The sequence below is a fragment of the Lontra canadensis genome, unplaced genomic scaffold (assembly GCF_010015895.1).
Source record: "Lontra canadensis isolate GAN:19392208 unplaced genomic scaffold, GSC_riverotter_1.0 scaffold84, whole genome shotgun sequence".
NCBI lineage: Eukaryota > Metazoa > Chordata > Mammalia > Carnivora > Mustelidae > Lontra > Lontra canadensis.
In genome coordinates, this window is record NW_022631078.1 from 8,667,733 (window position 1) to 8,695,234 (window position 27,502).

Sequence of the window (27,502 nt, forward strand, 5' to 3'; positions counted from 1 at the left end):
TGGACTCAGGGTCTGGAGAGGTCTCTTTGCTGCTGAGCTCATCTCCCTGCCCTCTTCCCCAGCTAGTGCTGTGGAACCAGATTCCCATCACCCTCCAAGAGGACTTAAGGTGAAGGTGAGCCCAAGTGATGAACAAGGGAACTAGGTCCTCTGTCCTCTGCCCACAAGCCCAGCGCACAGACGCGGGATGCTGAGTGTGGGGCCGAAGGATAAATGTCCCAACATTTTACAATGGGCTTTCTGTTGTTCAAAATCACCTCATGTGAAGATGTGGATAAACACGTCTCAAATTCAGCTCTAGAAAAATACCACAATAATTTGGCAGCTTTCCTTCTGCCTAGTGGGAACTCTATGTGACCCGTTTCCCTTTTCACCACAGCTTCTAGGAGCTCAGCATGAACCTCCCATTAGATCAGGTTGCCAGATAATTATTATCTCACCTCCCTGTATTATCTTGATCTTTTTATCATTGTTACATCAGACCAGAGAATCCCATCTTTTATTGTCCATTAAGCATCTGGTTCTTTCTGGACTCAGTAGAATTGTCTGGGCAGAGACACTAAGAAAAGCATTTGGCCAGCCCCTCTGCAGCAGCTGCCAGAGATCCGGGCCGTGGGGAGCTGATGAGGGCTCCCCCTCCTCACCTCGGCTGCTCTCCTGCTTCAGCCAGGACCGGACAGGATTGGATGGGGCCACCTCCCTCTCCCACAGGAAGTTTTCCGGATCCGATGAGACAGCTGTGTTGGGCAAGGGGAAGAAGCAATCGCCCACCTCTCCTGCGTGCATGGGCTCAGGTGTGTCCGGCTCACCCTGCAGGAAAGGGAGGTGGGTTAGGGTGGTGAGAGGGGAACAGAGGAAGACCCTGCCCCAGCTGCCTTTATGCCCCTGCTCCACAGCCTTTGCTTGGGCCACTCTCATCGCCCGAGATGGCCTTCTCCTCGCCTCTTCCACCTGGCCAACAATGGTCATCTTCCAAAACCCGGGTGAAAGGGCCCCACCTCCAGGAAGCCCTCTCTGGTGTCCTAGGCAGGTTGCCGTTTCCTGCTCACTCCAGGCTTGGCCCTGAGATCCCAAGGGTCTTCCTTATCCCTGTAGCCAAGTGCCTGGTAAAGACCTAGGCCCAGTGCAAAAGTCAAGTTCAGGTTGGTGAAAGTATCAGAAGACAGGTGGAGCGACCCAGGGGCCTCCCTATGAGCCGAGCCCCGGCAGCCACATCCATAAATGAGAGAGAAAGCCCTCCTCCCTGGGTCTGGCCCCCACAAGCTGCCTGGCAGTCCTGGTGGCCCTCTCTGGGCCCAGGCTTCCCTCAGCCCTGCAGCCCAAGGCGACCCCTGCCCAGCAGCGACTCCAGAGCTGCCTCAGGGCACCCTTTCAAGGCAGATGGACCTCCATGACTTGCTCTTTAAGCCCAGAATAAACCCAACTATACCTGCTGAGGCCCAGCCAGGCCCCAGAAGCGGAGCACGTCCAATATCCTGTGTGGGAGAGCAGTGCAGGGGTGCAGGGAGAGGCAGGAAGGGGCTGGGGGGCGGGGGTACAGAAGCTGCCAGCTATTAGGGAGGGGATACAGAGCGCGGTGAGGGGACTGATGGAGGATGGCCCCGAAGGACAGTGGGGCGAGGCCCAGGCTGCCCTGCCGTCTAGGGGAAAGAGGCTCTCACAGGCAGGGCCGCCGCATCCCTACCTCAGGCCAGACAGTGCCCTCCCCTCGACAGCTCCTCTTAGCCCAGAGGTCGCAAGCCCAGCGGCGGACCTCTCCTGCCTAAGTCGGCCACAGGGACACAGTGGCATTCCTGTGTGAGGGGAGCAAGCCGCTTCGCTCCTCAGAGCCCGGGTTTACTCAAGGTGCTCAATGGGGCCGAGTCATCCCTACTACCCGGAGTGGAAGACGGGCAAACTGGAGCGCAAGTGGCTGGCACACAGCAGGTGTGTGCATCTGGTGCTGCCGTCCTCCGTCCTCTTCAGCCTCGAGCCCCCTTCCCCACCCCCACCTGTGAGTTTGTCCTGCTTGGAACAACCCCCATTAAATGGATAAAAAATATCCAAAGAAACAAAGAGTGGCTGAGGCCACTGAATGCCATGCCTGGGAGCCCAGCTGGGGGTTGCTGTGTGACTTCAGGTCCATCACTCTACCTCTCTGAGCCCCACTGCCTTCATCCGACCAACAACAGAGGAGGGCCTGTCACACAGCAGATGCTGCTTTGATTTCGGTGCACGAGGAAGAAGCAGTGTCCTGGCTGGCCGGGTAGAGGCCAGCCTCCAGGGACAGCCCCACGAAGCCCACTGGGACCGCTCACCCTGCTGTCCTTGGGGCCGAGCGGGCATGCTGTGGGATCCTCGAGACTCAGGTCATCACCCAGCAGGATGGAGGAGGACTTGTCTGAGTTCAGGGAGAAGGCCTCCGTCTCGGCCAGCTGCACCTGCAGGGAGAGGTGGCAGCCTCAGGTCACCCTGGGGGCTGGGGGGGGGGCAGGCCTGGTCCTCCAGTAAGATACAAGCAGGTGGTTAGAGGGGCAGAGATTTGCTGAGCATGGAAGCTATGCCTCCACGCACTGGGGACCCAGTCTGAGCAGGGGGTGGGGGACACACGATGGTGTGACGGTCAGCACAGTGCTAGGCTGGGGCCGGGCCCTCGGGCAGCCTCATTGTCAGACTGTGAACGCCAACGCTGGTCCACTTGCCCCCAGACTCAGCACCCCTGGAAGCTGAACAGCGCTGGTCAGGGGGGCCCAGGCTCTTCCCTTGGGCTGTCTTCTGCCAGACTTCATGTTGCCCCCACCACGAGGCACCAGCTCCCACTGAGGCCGCCATTACCTCTTGCTTGTCGTGGTGACACTTCTCACAGCCGGCCGGCGAGGAGTAGTGGTGGAAGATGGAGCCAGACAGGTTGTCGATGATGGTCAGCTCCCCCTCCAAGGAGTCCTTGATGATTAAAGAGACGCTGTCCAGCCACAGGTTCTCCTAGGCGGACGGGGACGGGGTGGGGACAGGCGGGATTATCGGCTGGCTCCGGGGGGGACTATGGGGCGGGCGGGACCCAACCCCCTCGTCACAGGGTCACCCCTTCAACGGAGCTGGGCAGGGCGGGGCTCAAAACGACCCAGGTCTCTGCCTGAGGCCTCGGACGCCCAACTGCCCCCTCCAGCCCCGAGGTGCCGCCCTCTGCACCCCTGCCCACCTGGGCCGGAGAGTAGCAGCGCCGGCACAGGCGGCCCTCGGCGTCGCCCCCGCCGCCCGCCCCGCCCAGGCCCCGGCCGGGGGCCCCCGGGGAGCTGGCGGGCGGCCTCGGGCTGGGACCCAGGCCGTGGGCCATCTCGAGCTCCAGCTCGGCGTCCATCTCGGCGTCCTCCTGGGCCTCCTTGTTGCTGTCGTCCAGGTGCTTCATGAGCACGGCCACCACCACGTTGATGAGCACGAACTGGGCCGTGAGCACGAAGCTGACGAAGTACAGCGGCGACACGAACTGCAGGCTGCTCAGGCAGCTGCGCTCGTCGTGGGTGCAGTCGCGCAGCGTGTCCTGCCCCGGGGGCGGCGAGGCTCTGTGAGGGCCCGGCGAGGGCCCCGGCGCGGGCCCCGGCGCCTCCGCTCTGCGCTCCCTGAGCCCCGTCCCGCCCAGACCGGGCCGTGGGCCGCAGCCAGGGAGCCTCCCCGGGGTGGACAGGCGAGGAGGACCGGTGCCTGCAGCCCCTGACCCTGGGCTGTGGGCCCCAAGTCCCCTCTGGCCCTGGGCAGAGCCCTGATCCCAGAGCAGCAGACAGAGGTACCCAGAGAACGATTTCTGGGCTCATCTCCACCTCGCTGGGCTTCAAAGCCCCAAGCAGGTCCCTCTGCTTCCCGCTGCCCTGCTCTCCCCTCCCGGCGGTGGAGCGCTGGGTGGGAGCCCTAGCTGTCAGGACCCTTGCCCCCAGACCCCAACCCGCTGGCTCCCTCCCCAGCCCGTCCCCGGGTACCTTCATGATCCCATTCCAGTTGTCGCCGGTGGAGACCTGGAAGAGCGTGAGGAAGGCCATGCCGAAGTTCTCGAAGGTGGCATGCCGGCTCATGCCCTCACAGGGGTTCTCATCATTGCAGACTGAAAGGTGAGAAGAGGTCAGCCCTGTCCCACTGCAGAGTCGCCTGCCCGGCCCACCCTGCACCAGGGCCTCCCAGCCTCATCTCAGGATCCCCAATCCTTGGAGGTGCGTGTGGACTGTGCTCAGCCCACAGATGGAGAAACTGAGGCTGAGGGAGGGGCACACCAGCTGGCACTCAGACTCTGGGAGCCTGGCTCCTCCCGTCACTGGTGTATCAGGTCCTGAGAGAAGGGAAGCAGGGGTGAGGGCCAGCCCCCGAGGGAGCCCCGCTTTCTGAAACCAACTCCATGCAGGGCCGGCTCGGCACGGGCTATGTTGCCCTCGGCCTGTGCCCCATTCGCTCTGCTCGCTGGGGCCGCGCTGGCTCAGGACGAGCACTGGCACACGAGGCCAGAAGGGTCATCCTTGGGAGCTCAGACAGCGGGGGGGTGGGGGGAGCTCCCAGTCAGGGCTCTGCTGCGCAGGCCTCACATATGCCGCTGCATCCAGGCTGGTGTCTCTCAAAAGTACCACCCATCCCGGGGGCGGGCGTCGAGGGCTGAGGGTCACCCCTCTGTCCCCACGCGGGCCAGCTGTGGGGACATCCCCCACTACAAAGACCCTGATGGGACACTCAGCCACGTCTGCGGCCTCCCCACCCTGCTAACGCCCTCCTCCGGGCCTGTTCTGCCCCCTCACCAGCCCAGGCCTGCTTCGGGAGGCACTCACCCAGCTTTCCGAACAGCTCCACGCCCAGCGCGGCGTAGATGAAGAAAAGCAGCATGAAGAGAAGGCCCAAGTTGCCCACCTGTCAGGGAGAGCAGGCAGGGCGGGGCCAGCCTGAGGGTCGGGCTCTGTGCCCCGGGCCTTCACCCCGCAGCCGCCCCCCGGGGAGGAGGCCAGGTCCCGCAAGGACACAGAATAACAAAATGCGGGTAGAGCCCTTCCCCCGAGCTGCCGGTTTCAAACACCTCTGATTTGTAAGCTCGCTTACCCCGCACAGCCATCTACGAGCTACACGTTACCCCATCCTGGAGATGACAAAGACCCGCACTGAGTGGGGAAGCGGCTTGCCGAGGTCACACAGCTAGTAAGCGGGAGGACTAGGATTCAAACCCGGCAGGCACAATCACCCCTCCACCCACGCGTGTGCTAGGCCACATCCCGCGAATGAATGCAGAGAGTGTGTGTGGGGGGGGGGGGTTCTCAGCAACAGTGCTGCTGCCCGTGTCCCCACCACCGGCCTCTGCAGGGCCGAGAAGTCCTTGAGAGCCGGGACGGGACTGGGTTAGGTTGGGTCTGCCTCCTCCAGCCCGCACAGGGCCTGGCCGTGGAGGGAAGAGAACAGAGGAATCACGCAGGGTCGTGAGCCCCAGAAGCTTCCCACAAACCCAGCCACCCTGGTCCTACGGCTCCTGTGGGAACAAAATGTCCCTGATTATAAAGCTATTTCAAATCCAGCCATACACGGGAGATGGCCTCTAACGCATGCTGTGGATGAGATAAGCCTCGAGAACATTCCTGCCCTAGAAACGGACTACCTCCCGGAACCCTCAGAAGTCCTGCATGCACAGAATCAGAAGAGGGTTTGCATTAATTGCTGAAAAGTAAACCATGTTAACCGCAGCCCCCTAATGTTTCTCTGCTCTGCAGGAGGATTTCCTTCCGAGCTGTTGTACAACCACACCAATAGCATCTGACTCACTAGAAGACACTCTGCTCATTAACAGCGTAGGCACGTACTGCGCACCTCCGAAGCCAGGGAGTGAGTGTGGCCCTGGACCTCCAGTCAGCTTCCGGCCCTCTGCAGGCCCAGGTGAGCAGCGCTTCTTAACCAGGGTGGACCTCACCTTCCACCCACGGCACCTCCTAGAGACTGCACAGCCCAGCAGCCTCCGCATTGGCCTCCCTGCCTCCAGCCTCTCCTTTAACCCATTCCTTAAAGGCCGTCCTGCTTGAGGCCTCCCCTGTCCAGAACCTCTTATGATGCCCACTGCCCACAGGATAAAGCCCGAGTTTGCTGTCCTGGCATCGAAGCCCTTTGCGACCTAGCCCCGTGGACTAGCCCCCACCCCGGCCTGATCTTCCCACCGCAGACTCCAGCCGCACAGAAACCAGACTCCATTCGCACATTCTGTTCCCCATGCAGGGAAGACTCTTTCTCTGTCTTTGCCTAGTAAGTGCCTCTGCCCGACCCCTCAAAGCCCAGGTCAAGAGTCACCTCCTCTGAGAAGACTTCCTTGTTGCCTCCTCTCTCTGCAGGGGGCAGAGACTGGTGGAAGTGTCATTTTCATAGCACTTTACACAGAATGGAGAAAATGTCTGATGTCCATATGACAGCTAAAAGATTTTGAGGATAAGTCCCCCATCCTACGTGGTACTTGATGTGCACGTCTCTTAAAAGTGCTGATGTGACTGTCATTACTATCATGTTTCCTACTTGAAGCTGGGACCTCCCGGGCATCTCTAAGTGACAAATTCCTCCGAAGGGACTGCATGTTAAGAAAAGCCACATCTGTTTGAATGAACATCCCTGCTTGCTTTCCCTCCAGACCTGATGAGAGCCGTGTCGCTTTCCCTTTGTAAGGAGGCTGCTGGGACACTCACAGCAAACTCGAGAGCTTCCTTGGCCCATGTGCATGAGAGAATTAGCTCTGCTTCCACCTTCCCTGGGCGGGTTAATTTTTTATCCTCATTTTTATCATGCTGGATTGTGCCCTTTAAGATGCCTAAAATTCCTGAAGACTAGATGAGTCATCATGACTAAACAAATGTGTATGAGGCTCTCCCCAGTGCAGAGGCCACCCTGAGGTGAGGGAGAAGGGGAGTCCTAAGGAGTCAGGACAGAGGGGGAAGGGAAGACTGGGATTTCGGATTTCCCAGGAAGATGAAAGTCACATCCTGTGTGGCCCTGATCCTTCCACTGGCCATTGGGATGAGGCGATGTGCGCTTTCCTACTTGCTGGGGTTTCCACCCAGGTCAGCATCTCATGCTGTCCCCACCAAACAGGTCCTATCTGAACCTCCCATCCACATCACCACCTCCTTCTGCCAAGCCACCCCACAAGGTCAAGTTCACAGTCCCCTGATGTCCGCCCTGATTTCCCCAGGGAGTGTCAGGACCCCTCCTTCTCCTCCCCACATTGTCCAGAGCCATCTGTCTTCCCACTAGCCTGGACACTCCTGAGGGCCCCATAAGAGTTGTCAGAACCCAGCTCAGGGCCTGGAATGGAACAGGCTCTGTGAGCACTTGAAGTCAGGAAGAAAGAGGCACAGAAGGCCCTCTCCCTCTGTCACAGCCCCGGGCTCAAACCTCGACCCTGGAGACAGGATTCTGCCCTGGCTCTGGGCAGGCTGGAGAAGGGAACCCAGGACCTGTGAGACCCCAGTGACAGCCAAGCAGGCCGCCAGAAGGGGGCGCTCTTACCTGGGGCAGAGCCTGCACCACCGTGTCCAGCAGGGCCCGCATCCCCGTAGCCATCTTCAACAGCTTCAGCACTGCAGGCGAGACCCAGCCCGGCCCACTCAGCCCAGGGGCAGGCAGAGTGTGTGTGAGGGGCGGGGGTGGTGGTGGAGGTGTGTGTGTATGTGTGTGCGTGTGTGCGCAAAAGTGAGGTGGAGAAGGGAGAAGCCAGAGGAGCATGTGAGCAAAAGGGACAGCTCTGGGATGCCACACCGTAAGTACATGGGTGTCCCTGAACAAGGGTGTGCACAATGGTGCATTCACGAGGTGCAGGTGTCGGTGGGAATGTGTCCAAGAGAAGGCGGGCACCCACACAGTGGGACCAAAGTGTGTCCGTGAGCACAGTTCACTGAGATGAGGCCAACGTACCTGAGTGCCCACATCTCTCCCTTCCCTCAGGCTAAAAAAGAAAGCTCCAGACTTCTGTGCTGAATTTCTCCACACTGTCCCCACCTGGGAGCCTGGAGGCAACAAGCTGTTGCAGGTGGAGAAGCAAAAGACCAGGAGGCACCAGGCCAGAGGCGGGAGGTTTGTGAAGGGCGTCTAGGCCCAGCCTCAGGGTGAGAGAGGGACTTCTGGGGAAAGCAAAGGTTGTGATAAGCATCAAGGACTGCACATCTTAGCCAGTGCTGGACTCACGCCCACAAGGAACTAGAGTTCCCGGTGCCTTCCCAGCTGCCCTGAGTTCCTTTCATCCCAACCTGAGGCTGGTCCACATGGGTCATGGTGTTATAGGGAGAAGGGATGGGATGCCTGGGCGGCTCTGTTGGTTAAATTTCTGCCTTTGGCTCAGGTCATGATCCCCAGGTCCTGGGATCAAGTCCCGCATCAGGCTCCTTGTTCAGTAGGGTGTCTGCTTCTCCCTCTCTCTCTGCCTCTCCTCTGGCTTGTCTCCCCCTCCCAAATAAATAAAATCTTTAAAAAATTAAGGAGGTGGAGGTACAGTGTGCCATACAGAGCAGTCTGTGGACAAGGGCACATGAGAGTGTACACACAGGGGGCAAGTGTATATGTCTGGTGTGTGCTCCTCCTGGCTGCTGTTCTCGCTGCTCAGCAGAAAGCCCATTATGCCCACATGCCTCTCCCCACCCCACCCCTGGGAGTCCCACCCAGCCCCTGCCCAGCCCCACCCCATCCCCCGTGCCCCTCACCCCGGGCGATGCGCAAAACCCGCATTATGCGGATGATGGTGGGGTTGATGGGCAATGCTGCGTTGATCTCAATCTCCTCCAGCGTGATGCCCATGACTGACAGCAGCACAATGGCCAGGTCCAGCTGGTTCCACCTGCTCAGCCGGGCAGGAGAGGGCAAGAGTGGGAGGCAGGGCAAGAAACGCTCTGGCTTAGAAATGCCTAGGTTGGGAGGAGTGTCACAGATATCCACCCTCCTGCTGAGGCCCACGGCTATGTGTGGTCACCCTCCCTACCAGCACCACCAGACCCCACTGAGTCTGGCTCCCCCTTTGACCCCCACAGCCTCCAATCCCTCAAGCGAGAGGCTGACCATGTTAAATAAACATCTCTGGCCTCCTGAAGAGGAGGAGGAATGAGCTATGCCTTCTAGATTGGAATCCTGAGCCTGCTCCCTCCATGTGACCTTGGGCTAGTCCATCAACTTCTCTGAACCTCACTTGTTCCCTCTGAAAAGAAGGACTGGCGTGAGGTACGCCCCATTCTGCCTGTGAGTTATGGAGGACCCATGAAAGATGAACTGAAGAGACATAAGAGAGTGCCCTGTATCTGTCAGGTGGGACCATAATCACTCCCTGTTCAGAGCTGCAGGCAGCACCTGGGGGACCCTGGCCGTCAGTGTCCACTTATTGGTTTCCCTCCTCTGGCTGTTCCAGGCTTCCCCAGGGGTCAGGACCCCTTCCCCGTCCACTCCATGCTGCCCCAGCCCAGCAGCCCACTCCATGCTGCCCCAGCCCAGCCAAGCTGCTCACCGATCCTTGAAGAAGCGCCTCAACCCAAACGCCACCAGCTTCAGCACAGCCTCCAGCACAAACACAGTGGTGAACATGTAGTTGCAGTACTTGAGGGCTGTCTCCAGGGACTATGGAGGGCAGAGAGAAGCATGATCCAGACCCCAGGGCTGCCCCCTACCTTCCTTCATTCAGAAAGTCTCTGCCTTTTTTTTTTTTTAAGATTTTACCTATTTATTTGACAGACAGAGATCACAAGTGGGGAGAGAGGCAGGTGGTGGTGGGGGGAAGCAGGCTCCCCACTGAGCAGAGAGCCCGACGCAGGACTCGATCCCAGGACCCCGAGACCATGACCCGAGCCAAAGGCAGAGGCCTAACCCACTGAGCCACCCAGGCACCCCGAAAATCTCTGTCTTTTAAGGGGAGAATTTGCACATTTAGTGCAATGGCTTCTATAGCAGATCCCCCCCCCCATTTTAATTAACATGCACTATTTGTTTTACATTGCTGTTTCTTCTTCCTTATTTCTGCTGGTTTGGTCGTTACCTCTCTGGAGGCAGTATGAGGCAATGGCTAAAGATCATGATTAAGAACAAGGCTGCTTAGATATAAATCCTGGCCCAGCACACACTCCCTATTCACTATGTGTCCTTAGGCAAGTCACTTGACTTCTCTGGGATTTAGTTCCCAAATCTATGCATGGGGGATGATAAGAGTACCTACCTCAAAGAGTTGCTGTACAATTTAAGTGAGGTAATAGTCCAGTGCTGGACACACAAGAAATAGTCAGCATCGTTACCCTACTTCTTCATATTAATTTGGAAGTTCTACATTTATTGTTCATTCTGCCAATGGTTGCCTTCCTTTTCCCTGCATTTATAATATACCTCTCCTGTCATTTAAAACAAGATACCAAAACCTCACCTAGAGGCTCAGCTTCACCCTTCATCCCCCTAGCTCCAAAATGTTGAGGCTTTTAGAATGCACTTGTCCCTACATGCTGCTTGCATGCCCCTCACCAGTGCTGCTGGCAACTGGTCATTTCCCTCCAGGCCAGTGTTTGCCTCCAATGGTCCTGCCACAGGAATGCCCTTCCCCCAGGCTCCATATGCCTGGGCAGTAGTGGAGGCCACATGGTAGGCCTTGAATGCAAATCTGAGTCCCAGTTCTGGCTCTGCTACTTATAGGCTAAGTATTCTGGGTAGCATATGTCCTCTGAGCCTCAGTTTCTTCCTCTACAAAATCTGTAGAAAGGCTCCTCCCCCACCTTTGGTTGCTGTGAGCATTAGAGTTAATATCTGTAGCCTCTCTTGTGGAGTCACATTGCACACACCACTGCCACTGGCACCCATGTTCAAGGCTGGGCCCGAATGTCACCTCCCCACTCACCAAGAGCAAGTGACATTTCCCTTTCTCTCATTTGTCCTTCCAGGCCATGAGCTTCCTGGGCCCAGGGCCCCAAATGGGGGTGCTGCTCAGACCCTCCTGCCTCACCCTGTCCCTGGGTCCTGCTGAGAACCCAACCCTACCATGTGACCTCAGGCTGGGGCTGGGGCCAGGGCTCACCGTGGGCTGATTGTAGTGCTCCAGGGACATGGTAACCACATTGAGGCAGATGATGAAGGTGATGAAGATGTCCAGGTAGTGGCTGGTGCACATGGAGTGGATGAGCAGCCGGGTGGGACAATAGGTGGCATAGTAGGGCAGCCGCTGGGCCTCTGCAGGGGGATGGGGGGGGTGGCACAAACCACAGAGGGTTGGGGCCCAGGTAGGGAACAGAGCACATGGAGGGAACAGCACAGGGGAGGGAGAAAGCAAGGGGAGAGACGTCAGAACACCCCAGGCCCCGAGAGTCAGAGTTAGGTCTCTTCTGCCCAGTTGATGGTGGGGACACAAGGAAAAGGGGTAGGAGGTGGTGGAGGGCAGGACAATGACTGTCCCCATCTCCTCCAAATATGCCCATGGCAGGGGCTCTGGATCTGCTGGGGGTAAGGAAGGGGTCCCGCAGCTCATGGCTAAGCGTCCAGGCCTTTGCCCTCAAGAACTGAGCCAGCAGGGGGCCACCAGTGGAGTCAGTGGACAGCAACAGGGGATCGGGTCACCTGGACAGGCAGATTCTGAAGGGCGGGGCAGGGCCAGCGGTCCAGAGTCAACCCTCTGTTCCCTTCCAGCCCCCGAGGCCCAGAGGATGCACAGGGAAAATCAGTTGTTGCACCAGGAAGAGATGGGGCTCACGTAGGCAGGGCGCACACAGGATGGGGCGCACACAGGCGGGGTGGCCCAGGCCGGGGAGGCCCCACCCTCCGCAGCCACCCACTCACTCCGGCGCTTCTTCTCCAGGCGCCGCAGCCGCTTCTCCTCGCGCCGCCGAGCCTCCTCGGCCTCCTGGTGCTGCCGGCACTTGTGGAAGTTCTCCACCACGACGCCCACAAACATGTTGAGCACGAAGAAGCTGACGATGAGCAGGAAGGAGATGAAGTAGAGCAGCATCCAGGGGTTGTGGTTGGGCACGGGCTGCGGGAAGCAGCAGATGGGGCTGAGGCAGGCCGACCACAGGGCACCTCGATAATGAGCCTCCGGGAGCTTCCACAGCGGACCGGGCCGTAACACCCTCCCTGACTCCCACTGCCCTCAGCTAAACTCCAGCCCTATGCCCTGGCACACACAGGGGCCTCCTGACCTTTCAGCCCTGCCCAGCCCCTCCACCACCTCCTACCCTCAACTCACAACTCCCTGAACATGGTGCTCTCTCACGTCGGGCCTGCCCCTGCTGTCCCTCTGCCAACTGGCTCACCCTCTCTCCTCTGCCTGCACTTGGTTCTAGAGGCACAAGGCTCTGACCCTCCATGCAGAAGCCAGTCTAGCATCTTCTTCCTGCATAGCAGGGGGTTTGTGAAGCAAATGGCACAATGACTTATGCTACCTCAGAGCAGCTTAATGGTGGAAGATTCAGGCTAGGACGGTGGGGGGTGGGCCATGGCTGACAGGGGGAGACACCCAGGCTGGGGATCCTGCTGATGCCAGTTTTAGACAACTGGGCCCCAGAGATACCTTGTCCCTCCCTCACTGCCCCCTGCACTGGCCCCAGCCCACCCCCACCTGTTGGTCCACAGCGACAGCGTCCAGTCCATTGTACATGATGTTCACCCAGCCGTCCTTAGAGGCCAGGACAAAGAGGGACATCAGGGCCTGGAAGACACAGGAGGGAGAGGACCTGGGGTGGTAGGTGTAGACAGTTCTCCATTTTTCTGCCCTCAGGAGGCAGAGACACAGAGGTCTTCCCTGAGAATGATAACAAACCGTTCCTGAGAACCTACTAAGTGCCTGCCGTTAACCCCACAGACACTCTTGCAGGTGAGTGAGCACTAAACCAGGAGTCCTGGGCTTGGCTCTGAAAATTAATTCGAGAAGATTCATGAGCTCTTGTCCCCTCGCCCACAGAATGGAGCTAATGCTTAAGTGCCTGCCAGCTGGGTCTGCTGAGACTAAACTGGAAGGTTCCTGACAAGCATGAGAGGCTCTGCCACCATCACCCAAGCTTGCCTCTAGCACCTGAAAGCAGGAGCTTATGAGAGAAGTCAGGAGCCCTGAGCACCGCCCAAGCTCTGCCACTCAGTGGCTGTGACGCAGGGCAATTTCCTCAACTTCTCTGGGCCCCAGCTTCCTTGTCTGTGAATGGTAATAATTGCCTTCACTAGTGTGAGACTTTTTAAATGGAAGGAATGCCCAGGAGACATGAGCCAAGGCTCCTACACAGAGGGCAGGCCAAAACACACACATGTCCCCTCACCAGGTTGACGGGCTGGTCCTGCAGCACTAGCACAGTGCCCTGCACACAGTAGGTACTCAATAGAGGTTTTCAGAGGTGGACAGCAGCAGCAGTGCCGTCCTTGCGGCTGACCAGAGGTCACACACCCACTCCAGAAGCTCACACTGGCTCCTTTGTTGTGGCCCAGGGACCCCAGCAGGGGAATGGTGTTCTGGGATGGGTCTCCTGCCCTGCAGGTGCGGGCCCCTCCTTCCCAGCCCCCAGGGCACAGACTCCACCTCTTCCCCTCCAGCTGGGAATGGTGCTGAGGGCTGCCTGGAAAGGGCTCGGGCCCAGAAGGACGACAGAGCAAGAGACACAGAGGGAGCCCTCGTGGCCAGGCAAGGTCACGAAGCCCTCACATGCCAAGAGGCAAATGTTCCTGGGGACTCTGGGGTCACAGAGGCCTGAAGTGCAGAGCCTGGGCCCCGGGAAACACACAGCTGCTGTCACTTCCCCCTTTACAGGGGAGGGCACCAAAGCATAGACACTAAAACCTTCCTGAGTGGCCTGGCAAGCAGCCAAAGGCTCTGGGCCACGCTCTAACTCCCCCATATGGGCACTGAGAACACCTTACTTCAAAAACACCTTACTGGGGTGTTAGCCTGGCATCAAGCAGGCCCAGAATGGGAAAGGGCTGGGGATGCTCCCTGGGAACGGGGCCCTGGGCCTGGCGCTGAGCTCAGGGAGTTGGGAACAGGTTCATAGAAGGCCTCCGCAGGCTTTCCCTCAGCTTCCCGGAACAGTTTTTTTTTTTCAAACCTCTTGTTTTATCAACCACTGAGTCATTAACAACTTGAAAGGCACTGCTTCTAGAAAATCTGGAGGGGCTAGGGGAGCTCCTGTGTCCCAGTTCCTGACTTCCCTTTCCCTGCCCACTCGCTGCTGCCCTAGGGCCCATGGCTCCGCTCCCAGGGGGCATGGAGAGTGGGATCCCTGGTCACGTGAGGGGACAGCTTCGGTGGCATCCAGCCAGAGCGTCCCTGGTAGAGGAGCGGGGCACAGGCCCAGGGTCCCACAGACCCAGATGTCGTTCCCTCCTCGTGTGACCTGGGGAAGGCATTCCCCATCTGATCACACCTAGCTGCCCTCAAGCTCTTCTCATCTGGGGCACGACCAGATGGGCCACGCCTGGCAGGCCCCAAGGACAGGAGATCATGGGCAAGGCAGGAACTGGGCAGGGGGCCTGCCTGCCCACTGAGGTGGAGAGCAGAGTAGATGGGTGCTGGGAGAGGAAACCCACTCTGGACCAGGGGCTTGCTACTTTCTGTACCATTGCCTGCCTGCTAGGCCGTCACATTCCCATTTTACAGATGAGAAAATGGAGGCTCAGAAGGCCCACAGTAACTGGCACAGAGCCGGGATTCACACCCAGGTCTGGTTGTCTCTAAAACTCCTGTCCGGGTCCCCGGGGTGGGGAGGTGGAGGCCAGGAACCAGTGTTCACTGAAACCCCTCCAAACACCTCACACTCCCAAGACACGCAGCACTCGGGATCTCTGAGCCTCGCACTGCCGGTGACGTGAGCTCCCCCCATACCCATTTTGCAGGAGGGAAAAACCGAGCCCTAGAAAGAAGTCACAGGGTCAGTCCCTGCAGAGCTGGACCAGAGCCTGATCTGTGATCCCGGGATGTTGGCACCAAAGAGCTCGTACCCCCATCCACTGGGGAGCGGGGGGTCAGGGCACGGGTACGCAGGCAGGGCTCACCTGGCCCAGGTTGTCGAAGTTGTACTTGTGGTGGACCCAGCGGTAGTTGGCGGCCACGCAGTCAGAGCGGTTGGTGATGTTGCGGGTGTCCACGCCCAGACAGTGGTAGAACTTGCCCTTGAAGAGCTGGGGGTAGTGGGGAGGAAGGACCACAGGGTTAGCGGACCAGTCTACCCAGGCTGGGGGTGGGGGGGGAATGCAAATCGGGAAGGGACCCGCCCCACAGGGGGCACTTCCTCTGTGCACAACCTGGACAAAGCGCTCAGCACAGCATCTCACCAAGTCCCCCAACATGGGGTTCGGCTGCTCTCAGCCCATCTCACCGATGAGGAGACTGAGGCGCGGTGGTGCTAGGTAATTTTCCCAAAGTCATATGAGGTTTAGGAAGGGGCAGAATCAGGGCGCCTGGGTGGCTCAATTGGTTAAGCATCTGCCTTCAGCTCAGGTCATGATCCCGGGGTCCTGGGATCCAGCCCCGCACCAGGTTCCTTGCTTGGCAGGAAGCCTGCTTCTCCCTCTCCCACTTCCCCTGCTTGTGTTCCCTCTCTCGCTGTCTCTCTCTCTCTGTCAAATAAATAAAATCTTAAAAAAAAAAAAATGAAGAGGCAGATCCAACGTCTGTCTGATTCCTGGGCTCTTCCGCAGACCTCAGTCCTGAGAATATGGGCAGGGACTCCACAGGAGAAAGATGCCTGCATATCCCCAAGGGGGGAGAGAGAGGTAAAGGGACCCTCTCTAGGGATCCAAGCACCCTGCCTGGAAGGGGCAGGGCCACTGTCCACATGGAGGCCGCATCAAGCCCTTCCTCTCTGCAGCTCCAGCCCCAAACCCAGGACCAGGTGAGAAGCCTGGAGGTCTCAGCTCAGGACTCAGACAAGAAAGAGGAAGTTCCCAGCTGCAGCTCAGACCCCAGAAGGTCCAGGTCATTCTAGCCATCACCCTGCCGCACACTTTTATGATGTGCTTCATTCCTTCTCCCTGTCCAGCCCTAAGGCCCCATCTTATTCCTGGGCTCCAAGCCAAAATTCGAGTTAGCTCAAGTCCGTCCCTGTGTCAGAGCCTCTCCATGGTCTCTACCTCCACAGAAACTGGCCCCAACTTCTTTTATTTTCTTTTAAGATTTTATTTATTTATTAGAAAAATAAAGAGAGCACAAGTAGGCAGAGCAGCAGGGAGAGGGAGAGGGAGAAGCAGGCTCTCTGCTGAACAGGGAGACTGATGTGGGGCTCGATCCCAGGACCCTGGGATCATGACCTGAGTCAAAGGCAGCCATTTAACTGACTGAGCTACCCATGCACCCCAACTGGCCCCAACTTCTTAACTGCCATTCCAGGTCTCTCCCACCTTGGCCCAGCCCACCATCTGGCTCCTGGCTCTGTGCCAGCCCTAGCTCCTGAGCTCACCTGCACACATGTGCCTGCCCTCCCCTGAAACACCTTCCACCAGCCATGACCTGTGGAATCACTTCCCCTTCAAGGCCCAGTGCCCAGGCCACTTCCTCCAGGATGCTTTTCCTCTTGCCAGCCCAGCCCTGTGTTTCTGTGTAGCTTGGACCCCTGGAATCCCATTTACCCAGGCTTCTTTGCGCTCGGACATTTAGGTCTGTGTCCGCCCTTCTCCCTGGACTGGGAGCTTGCGGCTGGCAGGGACATGGGTGTTCTGGCAGGGCCACCTGAGCCCCCAGATTGGTCAACACAGGTCGGGAGAGTTGAACAGGAATGCAGAGTCCCTTGCCCGACCCCAAAGCTCACCGCAGTGCCTGCCCAGCCTGAGCACCCCTCACCTGCACCCCCAGGATGCCGAAAATGATGAAGAAGGCACAGCAGATGAGGACGATGTTGCCAATGGGTTTGAGGGAAGAGATAAGCGTCTCCACTACCAGCTTCAGACCAGGTGCTCGGCTGATGACCCTGGAGGCAGACAGGGGCCGGGGGCACCATAAGCCCACAGCCATGTCTGGAGAAAGCACCCACTTCTTCCCAGAGTCACCAGGGAGGAGAACCCCAAACCTCAGATCTATATGCACAGCAGTGTGCTATGCCCTAAGCCCGTCCCCTTGGGGTCCACACCACACCATCATCTAGAGGCTGAAGGCCAGAGATGGCAGCGAGCCACCCAGGGACACACAGAAAGTGGGTAGCAGTCCTGGGGGCCACCTTCAGCCCCGCCTTTCCAGCACCCTGCTCCAGCCAGGGTCTCCGGGCTCTTCTCCCAGGAGCAGCATCAACAGTCTGGTCCCTGTCCGCACAAATCTGGCTATCAGAGGGCTGAGTGCGTAAGAAGGGCCAGAGGGAGGGGTCCACTTAGACCCCAGGAGCTCACTAGACCGTGCAGGGATTCCCCCATCCGCAGGGGAGGAGTCCTCACCGCAGGGGGCGTAGGGTGCGCAGGAGCCGTAGGACCCGAAGGACCCCTAGGATCTTGGCTCCCCCGGCTGAGGCCACAGAAACCACAATGTCGATGATGGACACGAAGACGAGAAAGCCGTCCAGCACGTTCCAGCTACTGCGCAGGTACGCCTGCTCACCAAAGTACAGGCCCAGCGAGACCACCTGGGAGCAGGGCGATGGGCTGAGTCAGCCAGATGGCGATTGGGGATGGGGCGGGGTGTGGCCAGCCTCTGCGAAGGGGCGCGGTGAGGTCAGGTGGGACATGTGGGGACCAGTCCCGCAGAGGGCAGGGCGGATGGTCTGACAGGGGACACGTGCCCCACCGCCCCCTGAAACAGGCCCAGCGGGCCACCCCGTTCCCTGCTCCCAGCACATCTGGCTAACCCAACTCAAAGCCCAGCACTCTGGGAAGTAGCCTGGAGGGAACCCTTCACCCCGCCCCACACCTGCAGCAAGTACCTGCATTGCACCGTCAACATTTCCCTACATTAGCCTTTCACGGGGGATGTGAGCTCCTGGAGAGTTAAGGACGTGGCTGAACCCCTCTGAGCCCCTGGAGCCCAACCTAGGGGCAGGCACCTCGCAGGGACCGGCCTCAGGGGCCTCGGGTGGAACGTGGCTGAGGGGCAGGTGAGTGACAAGCTTTTGGAGAGGCTGGCCCAGAGCCAGGGGTCCAAAGCTGGGGGTGGGAGAGGGTCCCAGGTGAAGCCTGGAGCTACCTTCAGTGTCATCTCGCCTACAAAGATGGCCGTGAAAATGTAGTTCGACACAGTGAGGAAGATACGTTCCTGAAAGAAGAGAGCTCTCGTGGGCCCAGGGGCTCCCAGAACCGCCCTGCCACCTGGTCAGCCTCTTCCCTTTAGCCAAGGGCCACAGTCTTAGGAGTCATTCCCCTCCCCAGAGGCGAGCTCCTACCACATGTCCCTCCATGGGGTGTGGTGTTGGGCCTGGCTAAGCTCTCCTAGCCCTCTGAGGTCCCAGGGGACAATGTCCCAGGGCAGGCCCTCGTGGCCTGCCCCTCTGCCTTGTCCCTTGCCCTGCCCGAAGGCTGTAGCCACTCACGGTGCTGCCAGCCTCAATCTGGGGCCTCTCCAGGGCGATGGTGATGCAGTTGAGAAAGATGAAAGCCAGGACGACATAGTCAAAGAGCTTGTGGGCGATGATGGTCTGACACAGGACCCGGAACCTGGGTGGGGTGGGCAGGGCATCACATGAGTGTCAGTTTGTCCCACGCCCCAGCCAGGAAAAAAGGCAGTGGGCCCAGGCACACAAGAGGACTAGGACAACCTAGAGAAGTTGACATCTCTCTTCTCTGGTCTTCGTGTATGCTCAGGGTGCCCACTCAAAGCTGCCTCCCCCGAGCACGCGGCAAAAACTGGCACCACAGGACAAAGGGCATCCCCTTTGCTCTGGTACTCAGGCCCTCCAAACACAGGTGCAAATCTCTGAGTCCAAACTCCCAGCCACTTGGACACACATGGCCTGATACCCTCCCCTTATGCCCCCAGGTGTTCCCTCAGGCTGCTCCTTCTCCCTGGACCAGTCTCTACGTGTTCACAACCCCTGCTTCACCTACTGGAATGCTAGCTGCCTCCAACACCCAGCATACAGGCCTCCTCCTCCAGAAGGTCTATTGATGCCCCCGCCTGGGGAGCACCCCAGGTGACTTGAGGATTTGTCCAACCTGGTACCAGCACAGGACTGGCCTAGACTAGGGATAATAGGACACCTGGATCCTCCCCCTTGCCTGCTTAACCTTCACGCTGGACCACAATGGCCCTCTAAGATATGGAAGACCCTCCACCACTAGCTTTGCCTGGCTTGGCAGAAATCTCTCCCTCCCAGACATGCCAACCACTGCTCTAACCTCACAGCAAGCCTGGCCTTGCGCACCTGTTCTCGGGAGAGAAGAGGTAGACAGACCAGTCCTCGCGGACCTCGCACCAGTTCGGCTTATAGACGTCGATCATCTTGCGGACGCGGAAACACAGGGTCTGGCAAGGCAAGGACGGAGCACAGACGGGTCAGCGCTGCGCAGAGCTGCCCATCGCCGCCCACCCCGGCCACAAACTAGATTGGGGCCCCTGGATGACCTGCGAACTGTCCCAGACCAGGCAAGGGGGGCCGCTACCACCTGGGGGTAGGGGGGAGCAGTGCCGGTCCGCCCCCTGCGCGCTCTCCTGCAGTACGGTCCCCCGCTAGCCCTGCCCCTCGGCTCCGGGGGGGCCCCCCGGCCCCGCCCCCACTCACGTAGTCCATCTCCTCTTCATCCTCCCCGCGATCCCGGCGGTCGTCCATCTTGGTAAAGACGTCCTTGGCGATGCTGGGCATCCTGCCATTGCAGTCTTCGTGCCCCGGGGCCGGGCCCACCGCCCGCCAGGCCGCCCGGGGGTGGGCGCCCACGGTAGGCACCAGCTCGGCCAGGTCCATCGAGTCTCTGGTGTCGAGGGACAGCGTCCGGCGGTGGTGGCGGTGACGGTGCGCCGGGTGGGGGCCGTGGTGCGCGTGGTGGGCGTGCGGGGCATGCGGCGGCGCGGCGCGCGGCGGCCCCTCCTCCCTGGCGCCCTCGCAGGCCCGGGGGCCGCTGCCGCGCTCGGCCGAGAGCAGCGACTCGTGCTCGGCCGACAGCGGCTTGTGCTTGAGGCTGTTCCAGCTGGAGCGGCGGCTGGCCCAGGCCCCGCTGCGGCCCCACGGCCCGTAGTAGGAGCTCCGGGAGCTGGACTGGAAGGAAGCCACCACCCACACCAGCCACTGTGGTGACTGAAGGCAGCCCGCACACCCGCTGAGGCCCTACGAGGGCCACTGGCCTGGCTAGTGGGTTACAGAACAGGCTAGGCCCCAGGGGTCCTCTCCCTGCCTGGCTCTCACTCTTGGACATGGGGGCACCTCTAGGATGTGGCTACATCTCCTCCTGCCCCCTCATTTCCCCCCGAGGAAGCTACAGCACCTCAGGGTGGTCTTCTAATTGCACAGGTAAGGAAAAAGGTTCCGAGAGGGCTGTAACTTGCTCGTGGTCACACAGCTTGAAAATGGCAGGGGCCAGATTTGAATTCTGATGTGCCTGACCCCAAAGCCCAGCTCTTTACCCTACACCTTGCAGCCAAGAAGAAAATTCTCCTAAGGGACCTACTGGCACTACTCATTCATTCATTCATTCATTCATTCTTTGTTGCCAAGTCCTACTCTGGCACTGGGTACCCAGGAATGCAACAGACATGCTCCCTGCCTGGTTCTAGCTAGGGAGTCTGGTCCCCTAAATCTGGGTACCAGCCAGAGGCTGGACTGACGGGCACTTCTCCCCAGGGTCCCTCACCACGTGCCCCAGCAGGGAGCACCCATCCAGAGCACCCCACAAGGACTCACCAGGGAGCGCTGGTCATAGCTCATTCTGCCCAGTGACATGACACTGCTCTTGCGGGAGCCCAGGGCCACCAGGACAGGGTCTGGCTGCAGCGAGAGGCGGGGGGCAGGTGCTGCAGCTCCGGCGGGGCCCAGATGTCCACCCAGCGGGAGACTGGGGTCCAGGTGCCCATTGGGGGTCATGGGGATCGGGCAGAGCTTAGGATCTGGAGGGGTGAGATGAAGACAGAAGGGGGACAAACAAAGAACAAGAGCAAACAGTCTTCCTGGGGAGATCTCCTCCACCTTCTGGGTTGGACCATAAGTCATGTGTCTCTCTTCCACCCTTCCTGGAGAGCGGTCAGCTTGCTTTTTTTTCTTTAATTAAGTATAGTTAACATACAGTGTTTCTTAGTTTGGGGTGTATAATACAAGTAACTCAACAATTCTATACATTGTTCCTCAGAGCTTGTCATGTCAGCCTTTTTTTTTTTTTTTAAGATTTTATTTATTTATTTGACAGAGATCACAAGTAGGCAGAGAGGCAGGCAGAGAGAGAGCGGGAAGCAGGCTCCCCGCTAGGCAGAGAGCCCAATGCGGGACTCGATCCCAGGACCCTGGGATCATGAGCTGAGCCAAAGGCAGAGGCTTTAACCCACTGAGCCACCCAGGCGCCCCTAGCTTGCTTGCTTTCTTTCTTTTTTTTTTTTTTTAAGGAATGGGCTCTAAGTCCTGTTTTCTATTAAGTTGTATTTCCTTTTTTTTTTTTTTCCTCAAGATTTTATTTATTTATTTGACAGAGAGAGACACAGCAAGAGAGGGAAAAGAAGCAGGGGGAGTGGGAGAGGGAGAAACAGGCCTCCCGCTGAGCAGGGAGCCCGATGTGGGGCTCGACCCCAGGACCCTGGGATCATGACCTGAGTCGAAGGCAAACACTTAACCACTGAGCCACCCAGGTGCCCCATGTCAGCTTTCTTTCTGGATGAGCAGATTCTTTGTCTCCTGTGTTCAGCACCAGCCCCAAGCTTCACCCAGCCTGGGAACCTCACTCCTGGGCCCACTTCAGGAAGCAAGGCAAAGACAGTCCAGCCCAATTACCACGGAGGACACTGGCTCAGGGTGGGGGAGGCTTCCTTCCAAGCTGCCCAGTGGTGCCAACAGGACCAGAACCCAGGTGTTCTGAGGTTCGAGCCTCTTCCTAACAGGCATGCTGTGGACGGGTTTGGGTGAACACTGGCTAGAATTCAGGAGGGCTGTGAATGTCACTGACCTCTTTTGGGGCATTTATGTGTTTCTTTCCATTGTGCATGTGAATAAACCACAGAGAATTAGAGTTCAGGAGCCTGGGCTTGAGGGGAAACCCGATGCCACGCCCTTCGCCCACCTGTATCACTGGGGAAGAATTCTGGTCCCCTAGGTGCCAGTGGAGACCTGCTTACCTGCGCCACCGTCCAGGCCTTCCTGAAGCTTGTCAAACTCCTCCATGTTGGATGAGCTCTGGTCCTCGTCCGAGTAGGAGCGATTGGCATCACCCTGAGAGACCATCCCTCTTGTTGGAATGCAGGCTGGCTCAGCCAGTCCCTCCCTCTTGAATTTTTCACCCCCATTTTACAGATATGGGAAACAGAGGCCCAGAAAAGGAAAGTGAGAGGCCATAAACGCACATCTGCCTGACTACAGGTATCCCCTGAGCCTCAGAGAAGGGAGGAGGCAGAATCCAGACGTTAGGGGCTTTCGAATTTCAGAAATGGAGAGACCTAGTCCTACACCCCTAGGGGAAAGGCAGGGATCTGAGAGGCAGCCTCCATTTGCATGCTTCCTGCGATAGGAAGCTCACCATCTAATTGGCAACCCCCTCCTTGGTACCTTGTTACTTGCTGGATGTTTGAGTTGCAGCCCTCCTCCATCCAGACCCCCCCCACACACCCAGTGCGGGCCCCAGGGGGTGCTGCCTCTGCCAGGGCTGCAGTCACCTCTGCCTGGAAGCCCTCCACCAGGATGGCCACTAGGAGGTTGAAGAGCACATAGTTGCCGAAGGTCATGAGGGCGACAAAGTAGAGGGAGGCCCAGGGGGAGGTGGAGGCCATGCCATTGTAGAGGACAACGTTCCAGTCCTCCTGGGTGAGGATCTGTGGGGGAAGTGGGAAGACAGCTCAGCCTGGGGGCAACCCCAAGCCCCAGCCCAGCCTGGGGGGGCAGATGGAATCCACCAGGTGGCAGGCTGCATGGGTGAAGAAACAGTCTCAGAGGAGAATCCCAAGGTGCCCAAGTCTTGGGCAGGAGTGGAGGGGCAGGGACGGACCCTAGGCGGTCACTCCAGCTCCCAGAGCCCGTGCAGTACCCCCCGACCTGGCACCCGGACCTGTCTGCTGGAGGCCAGAACTGAGGGGCCTCCCTGGCAGGTCACTCCTCTTCTCTGGATTCTCCGAGGGGCCACCTCTGAAAAAACCACCCAAGCAGCTGTCCTGGGAGAAACCCCTTCCACCAACACACACAGGAAGACATGCGGTCGCTCACCTGGAACACCGTGACGATGGCCCAGAGCAGGGAGTCAAAGTTCTTCCTGTCGGGGACGGTGTCTCCCGTGTCTGTGCGGAGGCTGAATTTGCAGCCAAAGATGTGCATCCCGAGGATACTGGGGGAGAAGCGGAGGTGGCTCAAGGGACCCATCCACCTTGTTTAATTCTCAGAACCCCCAGGATAAGATGGCAGGGGCGGGGAGGGCAGCACTGGCTCCATTTTGCAGAGGCGAACACTGAGCCTCAGAGGGCAAGGACTCGCCCCGAGCCATCAGAGATGAAACGATGGGGTCAGGATTCACACCCAGGTCCAGGGTGCTGCCCGGAGAAGCTCGGCCAGCCGTGCTCCCGCAGCCTCCTGCACCTGCACGGGTGGGCGGGGCTTACCTGAAGATGAAGATGAAAAGCATGAGCAGCATGCAGAAGGTGGCCACGTTGTCCATGGTCTTCATGAGCACCACCAGCTGGCGCCGCAGCGCCGGCATGAAGCGCACCAGCTTCAACACCCGCAGCAGCCGGAAGGTCCGCAGCACCGACAGCCCACCGTCCGCCTGCCCCACGATCTCCCAGATGCTGGGAGGGGGCGAGCGGGGGGAGGAGGCAGAGAGGCAGGAGGGCTCAGCAGAGGGCGGGTGGGGGTGGGGAGGAAGGCAGAGGGAGGACGGAGACGCTAAGTCAGGGGCTCCTGACCTGGAGTCCGTGGACACCCCCCCTACGACATGTCTGGGGCTAGAAGTCAGGAGGTGTACCCACCGACCTCTTTTTGAGACTTAACATTCTTTTGGCTATGAATGTAAACAGGCCACAGAGAACCAGTGGTCCCTTTGATTTTCTGGCCGGTCAAAATCGCCGATAATTTTCTGTCTCATAACCGTTGATGTACATATCTCCAAATATTACTGACTCTCATTCTTTCTTGGGAACAACGGTAGTCACGAGATCCACCGCTGGATCTTACTATTTTATGCATTAATCTAGAAGCGCGTAGATTACTGAATGACAGATGTTTAAATATTCGATAACTGTGTTTGGGTGTAATTGATTTCCTTTGTGTTCTTATGCACTTTGTTTCCCGGCCGGGGGTGGGTGCCTTAGATCCCCCTCCTCCCCACTCTGGGCCTGTGGGCCTGCAGCCTGCGGGGAGCGGGGCGGGGGGGTGGCACCTGATGATCACAATGATGCTGTCAAAGATGTTGTAAGGGTTGCGCAGGTAGTCAAAGAGCCCGAAGGCAGCCAGCTTCAGGAGCATCTCCAGGGCAAACATGCTGGTGAAGACCACGTTGCAGATCTCCAGGATGTTGGTCAGCTCCTCGGGCTGTGGAGGCGTTAAGACAGAGGACAGGGACCCCGTGAGGCCAGAGCACAGCCACGGATCCTCTCTGGATGCCCGGCAGCTCCAGGACCCCCAGGGAGGCGGGGCAGAATCCTTGCTGGAGCACATGGCCTTGAGAATCTTACAGGGGGGCTGGCCTTCTGCTGCCGCCCTGAGAGTCCACCAAGAGGGCGGGACACCGCCGGGCTGACCTTCCACACATTCGGAAATGACGCTGGTACCCTGTGCACTGAGGGAGCTATCGTGACACCCATTTTACAGATCAGGAAACAGGACCAGAAGCTGACTCAAGGTCACATGGCTTGATGCAGAGCAAGGCAAGACGACAGGCCAGTCATTGCTAGAGAGTCCCTGTCTGCCCATGACCCCACTTAGGAAGCACTTACCATGTGCAGGACCTGTCCTTTGAACTTTACAGGACTCATGTCACTTAATCCCACACAAGCGCCCATCTCTCAGAGGAGGAAGCAGGTTCAGAGAAGGCCAAGTCCCCTGCCTTGGACTGCGGAGCAGGTAAGGAGGGGAGCCAAGATGCGAACACGGGCAGCCCAGCTCCAAGGCTCCACCCTTCATCCCTGCCTGTGCAGACCTCCCTCCCGAGTCCTCCCCATGCTTCCCTTCCCCGGCAATGGTCAGTTCAGGATTGTGGGTGGCTAGAGAGCACTGTGCGAAGAAGAGACAGAGACCGGGCACCTACTGGGTCCCACGACGGCTCTTTCCTGTACTACACGTGTTTCTCAGTGGAAGACACTAGAACCCAGGGAGGTCAGGGGTTAGAGTCACTAGCTGTTCAGAAGGCGACTAGTACCCCTGGCTGGACAGCCACCCTCTGAGCCCAGACGTGATTACCTCCTGGTTTTTAGCAGCAGGTGACACCTGACAAATGGAACCATGCGAGCAATGCTGGTGTATAAAACAGGCCACCTTCTGGGCCATGACTAGGAGGGAGGGTCCCAGGGGCTTCCGCCACCCCACCCCCACCTCAGTTCTTCATCCATAAAACAACGGCGTGAAATAAGATGACATTCACTCCGGCCCTCTCTGCTAAGTGCCACACAGGGCTCCAGCCCCTCTTCCATGAGCCCTCTAGCAGCATGAAGTGTCTGGTTTCTTCTCACCACCAAGCCACGATGCTCCCGCCTGACCACGTGCCCACACTGAGCCCGATACCCAACACAATTACTGACCCCTCCAACAACATGCAAGGTCGCCGCTGGCATCTCCGGTTCACAGAGAAGGACACGGAGGCTCCAAGGAGTGTGCTGACGCTCTGAGCCCCCCAGCCAAGATGCACCAGAGCCATGGAACCAAGCCCCAAACTGTTCTCCCCGGACACACACACAGAGGCCCCCAGAACCCACTCAGCCACGCCTTCACACGCCCCCATGGTTCACACCGTCCACAGGTCTGCTGAGCGGTCATTAACGGGCCAGGTGCGTGCACTCCCCGGGGCTGCGGGGGGTGAATGCGTCGGGACATTGTCCCTGTCCCCAGCAAGCAAAGCCCAACACCCAAGCTGACAGAGAAAAGCTGAGGGTGCCTTGAGGCAGTGGTGACCCTGCAGTCAGGGGCAGCTTCCTGGAGGAAGGGACCTCTCTGCAGAGACCCCGAAGCTGAGAGGGGGGGGCCCAGAGAACAGCCAGAGCAAGAGTGGGATGTGAGAGAGAGCGCCGTCCACTGGCGTCCCCATCCCCCAGCCCAGTCCCTCCACCAGGCAACAGGGTGACAGGGTGCTTCTCTAGCCTGACTCTGATTCCATTTGGGTTAAAAGGAGAAGGGTGGGGGGAAATGCACACAACCACCCACTTGCAACCAGTGCTTGGGAAAACTAATAAAACTGCCAGGTCCTCTCAAGCCCAGAGAAAAGGCGAAGGCCCACTTCCAACTGTAATTACATTTGACTCACAAAATGACCCCAAAAGAGGAGTGGGACCCAGAGAGGGGCCCTGGGTGGGGAGGGGCTGGGCCCAGATGCTGCTCAGAGACACCAATTTCCCAGCCTGCCAGAACGACGGTGGCAGCAGAAATGGAAAACGGGGCCGCTGGCAGTCTGACAGTCCATAATGAGGGTCAGCCCGCTCTGGGCCCCACAATGCCCCCCCACACACACTCCCGCCCCGTAACTGATGTGGGACCGCCGCTCTCAGGGAAAGGTCACCTGCTCGCCCCCTGCCCCCCCAATCACAGCAGCTGTTTCTCTAGTCCAGCGCACACCTGTTAATCTTTCTCTAATGGACCATCCATCACTCCCGCAAGCATTTTTCTGGGAGAGAGACAGGGAGCGAAGACAGATGGATGAACACAGACTCTTCTGTATGGTGAGATGAGGGGGGAGGGTGTGTGGACGGGGACGGGGGCAACTGTGAGGGAGATGGACAGACAAACAGGGACACAGGGAGTGAGAGGCAAAGGTGGGGTGTGGAGACAGGAAGAAAAACACATGTGAAAACATAATGAAGGCCCAAGATCAGGACCTTGCGGGAGTGGGTGGGGGGGCCAGAAACATGAGCGACAGCAGGCAGACAGACCATGGGGCAGGGGCAGCAGAGACCCAACCAGTGGAAGAGGGAGGCAAAAAAGGGCGGAAAACCATGTTAGGCAGGAGGCAGGAGAGTAGAGGGCAGGTTAGGAGGAGCTGCAAACTGGAGGCCTGAAGTGGCGGGAGAGGGACAGGGGCCTCACTCCTCCTGGCCCAACGCCATGGAGGCATGAGGCCACCCAGCCTCTGGCCGTTTCTGCAGGCATAAATAAGGTCCTGCTGGGCAGGGGTCCCTCCGATGTCTGCAGGAAGCCTTGGAGCCCGGTGCCGCCCCATGGTAATGATGGTGGCTGGTATTAAGGGTCTCCCCTCCCCCAGCTGGCGCCGAGCACTTCCCTCAAATTATCTCATCTAGATCTCAAACATTACCCCACAGTATCCCCATCTCATAGACGGGAACACTGAGGCTCAGAGGGAAGTGACGACTCAG

The 27,502-nt window shown here is 58.7% G+C and overlaps 1 protein-coding gene across 3 annotated transcripts in view; it reads right to left on the minus strand.

Moving 5' to 3' along the window:
- Window positions 1-27,502, minus strand: part of CACNA1I (calcium voltage-gated channel subunit alpha1 I) — a 113,482-nt gene that overhangs the window by 3,349 nt on the left and 82,631 nt on the right. For 2 of the 3 annotated variants that reach the window (XM_032882957.1, XM_032882956.1), the window contains 25 exons: window positions 24,364-24,515; window positions 23,588-23,773; window positions 23,199-23,316; window positions 22,655-22,810; window positions 22,121-22,214; window positions 20,706-20,908; window positions 19,593-20,063; window positions 19,236-19,336; window positions 18,405-18,528; window positions 18,062-18,130; window positions 17,320-17,504; window positions 16,736-16,862; window positions 14,953-15,078; window positions 12,536-12,625; window positions 11,758-11,950; window positions 11,003-11,154; window positions 9,458-9,567; window positions 8,667-8,800; window positions 7,480-7,550; window positions 4,782-4,860; window positions 3,951-4,072; window positions 3,179-3,517; window positions 2,815-2,961; window positions 2,298-2,420; window positions 645-810 (listed from right to left, as the gene is read on the minus strand). In XM_032882957.1, the coding sequence (XP_032738848.1) occupies window positions 645-810; window positions 2,298-2,420; window positions 2,815-2,961; window positions 3,179-3,517; window positions 3,951-4,072; window positions 4,782-4,860; window positions 7,480-7,550; window positions 8,667-8,800; window positions 9,458-9,567; window positions 11,003-11,154; window positions 11,758-11,950; window positions 12,536-12,625; window positions 14,953-15,078; window positions 16,736-16,862; window positions 17,320-17,504; window positions 18,062-18,130; window positions 18,405-18,528; window positions 19,236-19,336; window positions 19,593-20,063; window positions 20,706-20,908; window positions 22,121-22,214; window positions 22,655-22,810; window positions 23,199-23,316; window positions 23,588-23,773; window positions 24,364-24,515 (3,838 nt within the window). The remainder of the gene's footprint in view (window positions 1-644; window positions 811-2,297; window positions 2,421-2,814; window positions 2,962-3,178; window positions 3,518-3,950; window positions 4,073-4,781; window positions 4,861-7,479; window positions 7,551-8,666; window positions 8,801-9,457; window positions 9,568-11,002; window positions 11,155-11,757; window positions 11,951-12,535; window positions 12,626-14,952; window positions 15,079-16,735; window positions 16,863-17,319; window positions 17,505-18,061; window positions 18,131-18,404; window positions 18,529-19,235; window positions 19,337-19,592; window positions 20,064-20,705; window positions 20,909-22,120; window positions 22,215-22,654; window positions 22,811-23,198; window positions 23,317-23,587; window positions 23,774-24,363; window positions 24,516-27,502) is intronic. The other variant, XM_032882958.1, reaches the window with a different exon arrangement.